The sequence below is a fragment of the Ammodytes marinus genome (genome assembly GCF_949987685.1).
Source record: "Ammodytes marinus genome assembly, chromosome: 23".
NCBI lineage: Eukaryota > Metazoa > Chordata > Actinopteri > Uranoscopiformes > Ammodytidae > Ammodytes > Ammodytes marinus.
This window is the reverse complement of record NC_137227.1, coordinates 18,970,091-18,981,430: the sequence shown is the minus strand read 5'-3', so window position 1 is coordinate 18,981,430 and position 11,340 is coordinate 18,970,091. Positions and strand designations below refer to the sequence as shown.

General features: G+C 39.9%; 1 protein-coding gene across 1 annotated transcript; it reads left to right on the top strand.

Moving 5' to 3' along the window:
- The first annotated feature begins 3,158 nt into the window (after positions 1–3,158).
- Positions 3,159–10,270, top strand: LOC307269164 (type I phosphatidylinositol 4,5-bisphosphate 4-phosphatase-A-like). Its single transcript, XM_080052009.1, has 7 exons — positions 3,159–3,387; positions 5,026–5,207; positions 5,769–5,875; positions 6,388–6,499; positions 6,837–6,889; positions 7,409–7,499; positions 8,405–10,270. The coding sequence occupies exons 1-7, from the start codon at positions 3,297–3,299 to the stop codon at positions 8,546–8,548; spliced, it is 780 nt and encodes a 259-aa protein (XP_079908135.1). The 5' UTR covers positions 3,159–3,296; the 3' UTR covers positions 8,549–10,270.
- The last annotated feature ends 1,070 nt before the right edge of the window (positions 10,271–11,340 follow it).

Below are 11,340 nucleotides of genomic sequence, written 5' to 3'. Positions count from 1 at the left end.
TTGTCTTGCATTCGGTAACATTTGAAAAACATATAAGCACAAACAGCACATATAAGTACAAATACAGACTAGACAAAATGACAGACTAATACAAACAGACAATAAACATAAACATTCTAAGTACATAGAGCATTATACAGTATCTCACAAAAGTGAGTACACCCCTCACATTTCTTCACATTTTTCTTTATACCTTTCCATGGGACAACACTGAATAAATGACACTTTGATACAATGTAAAGTAGTCAGTGTACAGCTTGTATAACAGTGTAAATTTACTGTCCCCTCAAAATAACTCGACACACAGCCATTAATGTCTAAACTGCTGGCAACAAAAGTGAGTACACCCCTTAGAAAAAATTTACAAATTGGGCCCAAAGTGTAAATATTTTGTGTGACCACCAGTATTTTCCAGCACTGCCTTAACCCTCTTGGGCATGTAGTTCACTAGAGCTTCACAGGTTGCAACTGGAACCCTCTTCCACCCATTTATGACAGCATCACAGAGCTGGTGGATATTAAAGACCTTGCGCTCCTCCACCTTCCGTTTGAGGATGCCCCAAAGATGCTCAATAGGGTTTAGGTCTGGAGACAGGCTTGGCCAGGCCATAACCTTTACCCTTAGCTTTTTTAGCAAGCCACTGGTCGTCTTGGAGGTGTGTTTGGGGTCGTTATCATGTTGCAATACCACCCTGCGGCCCAGTTTACGAAGGTTGAGTGCACGTGGTCAGCGTCGTACACAGAGGTTGGCTTTGGAAAATAGACGTATGAGTGCTGCCAGCATTGCTGAAGGGCTTGAAGGGGTGGGGGGTCAACCTGTCAGTGCTCAGACCATACGCCGCACTCTGCATCATACTGGTCTGCATGGCTGTCATCCCAGAAGAACGCCTATTCTAAAGATGATGCACAAGAAACCCCACAAAAAGTTTGCTGAAGACAAACAGACTACGGACATGGATTACTGCAACCATGTCCTGTGGTCTGATGAGACCAAAATACATTTATTTGGTTCAGATGGTGTTAAGAGTGTGGAGCGGCAACCAGGTGAGGAGTACAAAGACAAGTGTGTCTTGCCTAGAGTCAAGCATGGTGGTTGGAGTGTCATGGTCTGGGGCTGCATGAGTGCTGCCAGCACTGGGGATCTACAGTTCATTGAATTCTAACATGTACTGTGACATACTGAAGCAGAGCATGATCCCCTCCCTTCATAAACTGGGCCGCAGGGCAGTACTGCAACATGATAACGACCCCAAACACCCCTCCAAACGACCACTGGCTTGCTAAAAAAGCTGAGGGTAAAGGTTATGGACTGGCCAAGCATGTCACCAGTCTTAAACCCTATTGAGCATCTTTGGGGCATCCTCAAACGGGAGATGGAGGAGCGGAAGGACTCTAATATCCACCAGCTCCTTGATGTCGTCATGAATGGGTGGAAGAGGGTTCCAGTTGCAACCTGTGAAGCTCTAGTGAACTACATGCCCAAGAGGGTTAAGGCAGTGCTAGAAAATAATGATGGCAAAACAAAATATTGACACTTTGGGCCCAATTTGGAAATTTTTTCTTAGGGGTGTACTCACTTTTGTTGCCAACAGTTTAGACATTAATGGCTGTGTGTCGAGTTATTTTGAGGGGACAGTAAATTTACACTGTTATACAAGCTGTACACTGACTACTTGACATTGTATCAAAGTGTCATTTATTCAGTGTTGTCGCATGGAAAGATATAATGAAATATTTGAAGAAATGTTAGGGGTGTACTCACTTTTGTGAGATACTGTACTTTAGGATGGCTCTCTACCTGAATTCAACCTGTTAATCAACTGAATACTCCTTGCCACAAAAGATGTCAGTGCTCTGTTTGTTTTCCTTCGCTCCTCTCTGCCCCCACAAACTCTGAACTTTGAAACTTCCTCCCATTTTCCCCCAAACCGATGTATACTCAGTCTGTACATCGAAATGCCCTTATAATGTATATTTCAATTTCTTCAGTTTAATAAATATTGCACATATTGTAAATAATGTTCCTATTGCACATTTCAATGTATTGACTTTATATCAGTTTGTTTTTTCTTACCTTTTGCATGATTTAGAATGAATGTATTGTTAACATTACTTATGTTATTTTACCTTATTTTATCCTTTTGTTCTTATTGCACCATGGGTCGGGGATAAAAAATAATTTCGATTCCTCTGTATGTCTTAGACATATTTTGTAATTGACAAATAAAGCTGACTGTGACTTTGATAGGGCCAGTTTTGGCAAACAGTGGCAAACACCCTTTAACATAGTATTGGGGCTCACCCCTTGTGTTTAACCCAATCAAATCAGTTTTATATGTTTATAAGTTTTTCCAATATCACAAATAGCCATTTACCCCGGTGGGCTTCTCAGTCCGTAGCCCACACAATACGACACCCTCTGCCCATAGAGTGACCCTGTGTTAGTTTTTAAACATGGCTCTTTATAATATTGAATTGAAAATGTTTTTATTTCGAACAAATAAAGAAAAAGAAAAAATAAGCAATAATAAACAATAAAATAAAAGTGGAGAGTTACAATTAAGTAACATTAACAAACAATGAAAATACACTGGCCAACACTTGCTTTACCCTCTCGATAAGGGGTGAGAAGAAGAAAAACGTATTTGATCTCACCCCGTCTCCCTAAATTATTGATCCATATTGAGTTTGTCAGCTTGCTGATTACTGATTGAAAATTCCTTATCAAAATATATTTTTTTTTATCAATTATCAATAGTTTAAATTCATTACCAATTACATATTTATCTAATAATATTGCCAAATTATCTTTTAATAATATCTAATTAAACATTAAATTATATTGAAATACCACCATACAATTTAAAAACATAGAGTATTTGAACGCACCATTTACCCACCGTTATAAAAAAAGTATAGGAATACTAATAGGCTACTTTGTGTTAGTATTAGGATGCAGCCTTTAGATTAGTATTGGGACGCAGCCCTCGCTGTCAAACGGCTCATCCGGTCGTTCAGACGGCTCCTGTTGAACCCGCCCATCTTGACCAAACCCGGCCGCTCATTGGCTACGCGAGCTGTCAATCACAGCCGTGACTCAGATCCCAGTCATGTGACACGTGTTTGTGTTATTTTGCTTCCGCCTTCGGTGTTGGTTTGTCGCCGTGTCATGTGCATGTCAGAAAGCCCAAAGTGACAGAAATTATACATATATTAAAAAACCCTTACTCATCGAGACTTCCATAAATCTAAATCCTACCGGGGCTTCGAGGGGCTTCACACCCAGCGGAGGGGCGATGGATGACGGGGAACGATCTCCGCTGCTGGCCGACCAAAACGACTTCTCTCCCGGAGGAAACTCGCACGGATATCTGTCCAAACAGCAGAGTATGTGCGCTGTTTATTCTACCATATAGAGATACAGACATAAGCCTACCATATACATTTTAAAAACACCAAAAAAGACATAATGTAGTTTGCATTTTATTATAGAGAAGGTCGTCAACTTGTTAACAAATATTAGCCTACTATCGATGCTCATTTCACCCAAGAACACTCTCGTATCTTACATGTTAATGTGTAGCCTACTAATAAGGTTTATCAACGTATTTAGGATGACACAATGTTCTGACAGTAATAGCAGATGTAAAATAACTAAATCAATCAAATTAATCAAATTAAAGCTAGAATATGATTCGTGGTGTGTTTGGGTTGATTGGTTAACGGTCAGAGTTCAGCCACGATCTTTAAGGAAACTGGTTAACATTTAGCTATTAATGTACTTATCGATTACAGAATAATAATTGAAGGAATTTTGAATCATTTTGCACAAGTTAAAAGCACCAACTAGGCTACTTGCTGTCTCCAGCTTTTCAAATGCTAGGCCTACTTTTCTTATATCTTTGTAAACTAAATATATATCGCACAGACAGACAGACAGACAGACAGACAGACAGACAGACAGACAGGTAGATAGATAGATAGATAGATATATAGATATATAGATAGATAGATAGATAGAATAAAAATTAATAAATAAAATAAATACACACATTTTTAAGACCTCACCATGGGCTTGCTTTACTAGACTACATTTAAACTAGTCAAATGAATAATGGTCAGATCAATAATGAAAACAAAACCTCCTCTTCCAGTTCAGAAGCCCATTCCAGCGTTGTTGCAAGACTTTACGTACATTTTATTGCCTTGTTAACTTTATGACTGCATTGTAACTTCCCTATTTTTATTAATTATTATTGACTTTCGTTTCTTATCACATGTGCAACTCCCTTCCTTTTCTCTAGCACACTTGATAATGTTTGGCCTTTGGGCTGTGGCACTGACGTATTAAAACATGTTATCTGAATTCATTGTTACAGTGTATTTAGCTTATCAATACGTGACACACACTGACTGAGTAGACAGTTGATGTTTACAGAAGACACTTAATGTACGGTTTTCAGTAAGGTTCATTTGGATTGTAGGACAGAAATTTAGTTTTTGGATGAGTATTGAAGATCTAATGTTGAGATAATGTCATTCAAATATGGTTGTGTAGGAGAAAGCTCAAACAAAAATTAAATTAAAAAAGGTCAACTTAAGGCCTAGTGCAACAACAAAAGATAGTGTTTTTGATATTGGCTACTTAACTCATTGTACTCTAACTAAACCCCCTATCTCTGTGTGTGTCTCTCTCTCTCGCTCTGTCTGTCTCTCTCTCTCTTTCTGTGTCTCTCACTCTCTCTCTGTCTCTCTCGCTGTCTCTTTCTCTCTCATATAACATACAGATGTGCATATAATATTTAAAAATACATAGATGCTCTCCCTGTCTGTCCAGGTTTGGAGGTGCCAATGTAATATGTGTACATATAACAATATACCATAACATACAGAGTTGACTCTCATAGACACGCTCTCTCTCTCTCTCTCTCTCGCTCTCTCTCACTTTCTGTCAGTCTAACATACAGATGTGCGTAATATAAAATGACTGTCTCCCTCCCTCCTTCCCTCCCTCCCTCCCTCCAGGTGTGGGTGGGTTCCCGTGCTCCGAGGTGCCCACAGAGCCCCCCCCGCCCTACTCTCCCCAGGGCAGCCCCGACAGCAGCAGCAACCCCGTCATCAGCTGCCGCGTCTGCCAGAGCGCCATCTCCGTGGAGGGCAAGGCGCACCAGCATGTGGTCAAGTGTGGCATCTGCAACGAGGCCACGGTGAGAGTCACCACACACACAACACACACACGCAAGCAAGCAGGCACGTAAACACACACACACACACACAACACACACACACACACGCAAGCAGGCACGTAAACACACACACATGAAAACGTACAACAGACACGCAAACACACACACACATAAGCAGGCACAAGCACATACACACTAGCAAACACACACACACACACACACAAGCACAGAAACACACACAGACATGCACACACAAGTAATTACATGAACACACACACAAGCAAGCAAACACGTACAGTACGTACACACACACACACACACACATGGATTTGGAGTTGTATTACAGGTCAGTCATTTGACTAGTGGACTTAAGCCTAGATCTTCTTAAAAACAACCGTCAATAAAGCATGAAAAAATTCCCAAAAATAACATAAAAAACACAACATTTTAGAAGCCAGAATATTTGGTTCTAAATGGTTTACTTTTGAAGCTTAAAAAGTGTATTTTTCTCCTCTTTTCTTTGTGTGTTCATCCCTCTCTCTCTCTCTCTCTCTCTCTCTCTCTCTCTCTCTCTCTCTCTAGCCGATAAAGAACGCTCCGGTCGGGAAGAAGTACGTGCGCTGTCCCTGTAACTGTCTGCTCATCTGCAAAGTCACGTCGCAGAGGATCGCATGTCCGAGGCCGTACTGGTGAGTCAGACAGACAGACAGACAGACAGACAGACAGACAGACAGACAGACAGACAGACAGACAGACCACCTTTTCATCCACCAGATATTCAGCTAGATAAAGTCATCGATGGGATTTATTGGTATATTCAGAACAGACTTGGTAGAAATGGAATGTAATAATCAGAAGTATGTTTAAGGGGGCGTTGCAATCTAGAACTTTCACCACTTGATGCCACCAAATATATTTCAATATTACACACGGCATCTTTAATAAAAACACTTAATATTGTGAAGAAATCAATAAACTAGGAACCGAGGCAATGTATAGTAGTTGTATGAATTAAAGGTCTAGTGTTAATCCCCTAGCTCCTGTGGAAAGAGAAACCCCCGTTATTAAACTCTCAGCTGACTGTGTGATGTGGAAGTGGTCCGGGTCTACGTGACATTCAAGTGTTTAAGCACCGCACGATTTGATCCTTCTGAAATTATACAACTTGATTTATTTATTTACAATTTTTTTCTCGTGTCAGTAAACGCGTCATCAACCTGGGACCGGTGCACATCGGGCGGGACAGTCCCGAGCCGCAGCGCCAGCCCGCCGGCATCAGGATCATATGTGGACATTGCTCCAATACATTTCTGGTAGGATGGGTTGACTTCAACTTTATACAGTACCTTACAATGACAATTTCACTTCTGTTATTTTCATTTGTGTCATGCATTTATATTGGTAATGATACACGTACATGCAAACGCAAGCAGACACACACACACACACTCAAGCAGGCTCACTCTCTCAAATACACACCCGCACACGAAAGCAGGCAAACACACATGCAAGCAGACACACACACACACGCACTCAAGCAGGCTCACACACCCGCACACGAAAGCAGGCAAACACAGTGCAAGCAGACACACACACACACACACACACACACACACGTACACTGATGTTTCACTTCCCCTGTCTCTACAGTGGACAGAGTTTTCAGACCGGACGTTGGCCCGATGTCCACACTGCAGAAAAGTGTAAGTGCCGTCTCATTGTCTTGTGACTAAAACCGTGGACCGAAATAAAGCCCCGCAAAACACCCTGCGTTCCAAATCTCATACTCTTTCTTTTTTTCTATTCTACATACTACATCTGATCATAAAATAAATCTGGTTAGGAAGCAGTAGGGATTACTATTGGGACATACTTTTAGTTCTTTATTTCATCACAACATTGCGCCCTTGATCTTGCCTCTTTATTATCTTTCGCATCCCTGTCTGTTTTCATATGGAGGCTCCGTCGATGTGACGTCACTTCCGGTGCGCACTGGATTGTGGGTCAGAATCGCCCAAATAGAATGCTTTTTTCAACACTAAAAATCCCGGCCAGATGTAGCAGGCATCTGGGTATTTCTAACCATACTAAATCTGGCCACAAGAATCGGGACATCCTAAATCTTTTCTCTATCATACTAAATAGTAGATAGAAAGGGGATTGGAACGCAGCCACAGTTATTTTGTTTTAACAGTGCGGTACTTCCTGGTTTTGATTTGCAGCTCTTCTATTGGTCGACACTACCCCAGGAGGAGGAGCCTACTGTGCTTCCTGCTGTTTGTCGTCTTCGCCGCCTCCACTGCAGGACTCGTAGTGAGTGGCATCAGATTAATTTTTTTTTTTTAAGAATATTTTTTGGCATTTTCAAGCTTTATTAGATAGTACAGAGTTGAAATGGAGAGAGAGAGAGAGAGAGAGAGAGAGAGAGAGAGAGAGAGAGAGAGAGAGAGAGAGAGAGAGAGAGAGAGAGAGAGAGAGAGAGAGAGAGAGAGAGAGAGAGAGAGAGAGAGAGAGAGAGAGAGAGAGAGAGAGAGAGAGAGAGAGAGAGAGAGAGAGAGAGAGAGAGAGAGAGAGAGAGAGAACCTGCAGTAAAGGTCCACGGGTCGGATTTGAACCCGGTACCACTGCAACGAAGGCCGGAGCCAATATGGTACGCGCTCTATCCACTACGCCACAGGAGCGCCCTGGCATACGATTAATGATAGATTCATAAATAACTCCATATAATATTGGTAGAAAATGTACAGTATAAGGTTTATAACTGTATTTATCTACATATTTTTGTATCTGTATGTAGATATATCTTTCCCTTTAATCAGAAATCTCTTCAGGTTGTATACGGCTGCCCTCAAACTGCTGTGAATTATTGTATTGATAACTAACTAAATGTCTGTCTGTTTATGTGTGTATGTGTCCGTCTGTCTATCTACTGTTCTGTCTGTCTGTCTGTCTATCTATCTATCTATCTATCTATCTATCTATCTATCTATCTATCTATCTATCTATCTATCTATCTATCTATCTGTCTGTCTGTCTGTCTGTCTGTCTGTCTATCTATCTATCTATCTATCTATCTATCTATCTATCTATCTATCTATCTATCTATCTATCTATCTATCTATCTATCTATCTATCTGTCTATCTGTCTATCTGTCTATCTGTCTATCTGTCTGTCTGTCTGTCTGTCTGTCTGTCTGTCTGTCTGTCTGTCTGTCCAGGTTGGGACGTGGGAACCGGCCCGAACGTCTAAAGGGATCTACGTGTCGTGGGCACTGTTTATTCTTCTGGCTCTGTTCACCATGTTTAAAACCGTGTACTGGAGGTGTATGAAGATCAGCGACCCCATATCCAACGTCACGTAGATGGGGAGAGAGAGAGGGACAGAGGGGGTGGAGGGGTGGAGGAAGATGGATGACATTTTTGGTGGGTTGTATAGATGGGCTAAAAAAACTCAATCTTCTAAAATCATTAAAATAAAAAGATAGGTGATCAAATAAAAAGGAGAGGTGAGGAGGCAGAAAGAGAAGTCGTATTTAAGACATTAAAAATAACACTTCACGGTCATGCCAAATTATTATTTTATTTTGTTGAGATTATTTTTTGGCATTTTTCTTTTATGCTAAAAGCATTTAAAAAAAATAGAGGGGAAGGACTCTAGGGGGACTCTAACCACTACACTAAGACATCCCTTATATACATATAATTTAAAAATGTAATACAGGGTACAACATGTGTTTGGTTTTCGGGGCATTGTTCAAAAAGGGTTCAAATATGTTCACACAACCTATTAGAATCATGGGAACTACGCTGCAAAAAATGTTATCCACACAAATGAATTCCTTTAATATTAGGAGAGTTTGAGTGATAAATGTCCTAATTTGACAATATTATGTAAAACATATTATAAAAAGCAAAAGGCCACAGACAGTAAGATGAGGGACATGTATGAATCAATAGACGAGCATTATGCTAAATATCAATATTTCCTTTACAATTTTTTTTTTTTTAAGATAATTTTTTGGGCATTGTTTGTATGGTTTTATTAGACAGTTTTGGAGAGACAGAGATGAAATGGGGCAGAGAGGGGAACGACCCGGATCTGCTGTGAAGAGGACTGAGCCTCTATGGGGGGGGGGGGGGGGGGCTAACAACTACACCACGAGCACCCCCCCCTTTTTTTTTTATCTGTTGTCGAATGTCCGCATTCAGATCATCTCAAGCATAGATTTATGGGCATTTGATTTGATGACCTCCTTACGTTTGTTTCACTTGAAAAATTACTCATATCAGAGTCACTTAAAAGTTCTCGTCTAACAGTAACACAAACTTGATCTTATAAACTTAACTGGAAAGTCCTGAACATATCACAGCAGGAGATCTCAATAGTCTACTGATTATATTCTGCTTAAAGGCGCAGTGTGTAGAATCTATTGGCATTTTTCCCTGCAGACTTGGTAGAAAGGCCTTACGTGTTTTTATACATAGTGGGCGTCCTGGGGAAATGCACCTGTTGGAAGACCAAGAAGAAGAAGTACTATAGAATAAATAACTAAATACATCTTCACCTCATCACTTGATATTGTGGAAAGACTTGAGGCAGTGGTGGATGATGCCATCTTTTAGTAACTATAGCTTCTTGTCCTTGAAGGCCACCGTAGCTTCTGTAAATTCTTAACGCTAGATGCCACTAAATATTCTGATAGTACACACTGCACCTTTTTATGCTTTTTAACACAAATCCAATTAGCTGTTTTAATTAAACGTCTATCATCTTTTTTGTTTTCTCGAGTCAAACTAAATTCAGCTGACACACACACACACACACACACACACAGGTTGCAAGTGAAAGTGTAAATACATTCAGTTGTTGTGTGTTATTTTGAGCTGTACAGAATGAATCAGAACTGTTGCGTCTCCCCTTGTGGCTGAATCATGTAAACTGCCCGCTGACTGTGAACCATGTTGCACTACACTATACTGATGTCAAACTACTGTCATGTTTACTGTCCATATTATTCCGGTGAATGGATTTTTCTTTTTTCTTTTTGTATCTTGTGAAACTAAACAATTCTTTTAACAAGGTCCTCTGGCTCAAGTGTCGCTTATTTACAATTAGGGTTATTCTTTTTTTTTTTAAAGGTGCTACAAGGAACTTTTAAATATTTGTGAGGAACTTTCTGTTTGTGTTAATTCTAGTAGCTCCCTTTGGACAAAAGCGGTAGTGTTTTTTTACTACGCCAGCTGTTGTTACTGGGTGAGCGTATATACCCATGACAAAGGCATTAAGAAAAAACTATATTAAATCAGCATTCTTTGCACTGATGGTCTCGTTTGCTGTTACTTGTCATTTATGATCATCAGAGGAAGAATGAGACTGTTTCAGAAATATTTAAAAGTTCCTCGTAGAGACTTTAAAATGTATAAAGTAAACCAGGCTCTTTTCATTCTATGTATTTACCACTGAGAACCACTAGAGGTCACTGTCTGTTCAGGTGCTGAGGGGCAACATTTTTAATTTCCTTTCCTTACATGATCTACTTTATTTACCAACAGCCTCAAAACTGTCCCTGCGTTCCAATTCACATACTTTGCCTTTTTACTACACTACATACTAAAGTACAGAAGAGTTTTAGGGCCACAAGAGAGAGAAAAAAACAGATAAGGAAGTTTTTTTTTTCATTATGTCAAGAAATGTCGAGAATAAAGACTAATACTCTGTTGAAAAATGCTATTGGAGTTAGTGGGGCATGTATGTATTTTCAGCATACTACAATTGACGTGCATGTATTGGGAAATCCTAAATCTTTTTCTGGCGTACTAAATAGTAGGGAAGTATGGGTATTGGAACGCAGGGAATGTTTGGCTGTTGCGTCTGATACAGTTTTAGAATATTATTTAAAAGAGGAAAATGTCCTCATTCATATGCACTGATTTATAAAAACACTGGAACTGTTTAAATGATAGTTTTTCAGTTTTTTTCTATTTTTTCCCATTTTTCAACACCAGTGTGGCTTTAGAATAGAATAGAATATGTCTATTGCCATTTGCACAGGTACAAGACGGTAAAGGTGCATTGGGATGTTTATGCGAATCTCCCTGAATCAGCTTCTTCAATAAAAACAATTATATATATACTGTATATATAAAAAATAAA

Excerpts from the sequence above, each read along its gene's own strand:
- LOC307269164 (XM_080052009.1), top strand. The coding sequence starts at position 3,297 with ATGGATGACGGGGAACGATCTCCGCTGCTGGCCGACCAAAACGACTTC. Across the intron at positions 6,890-7,408 it reads TGTCCACACTGCAGAAAAGT|CTCTTCTATTGGTCGACACT; the intron begins GTAAGTGCCGTC and ends TTTGATTTGCAG. Across the intron at positions 7,500-8,404 it reads CCTCCACTGCAGGACTCGTA|GTTGGGACGTGGGAACCGGC; the intron begins GTGAGTGGCATC and ends CTGTCTGTCCAG.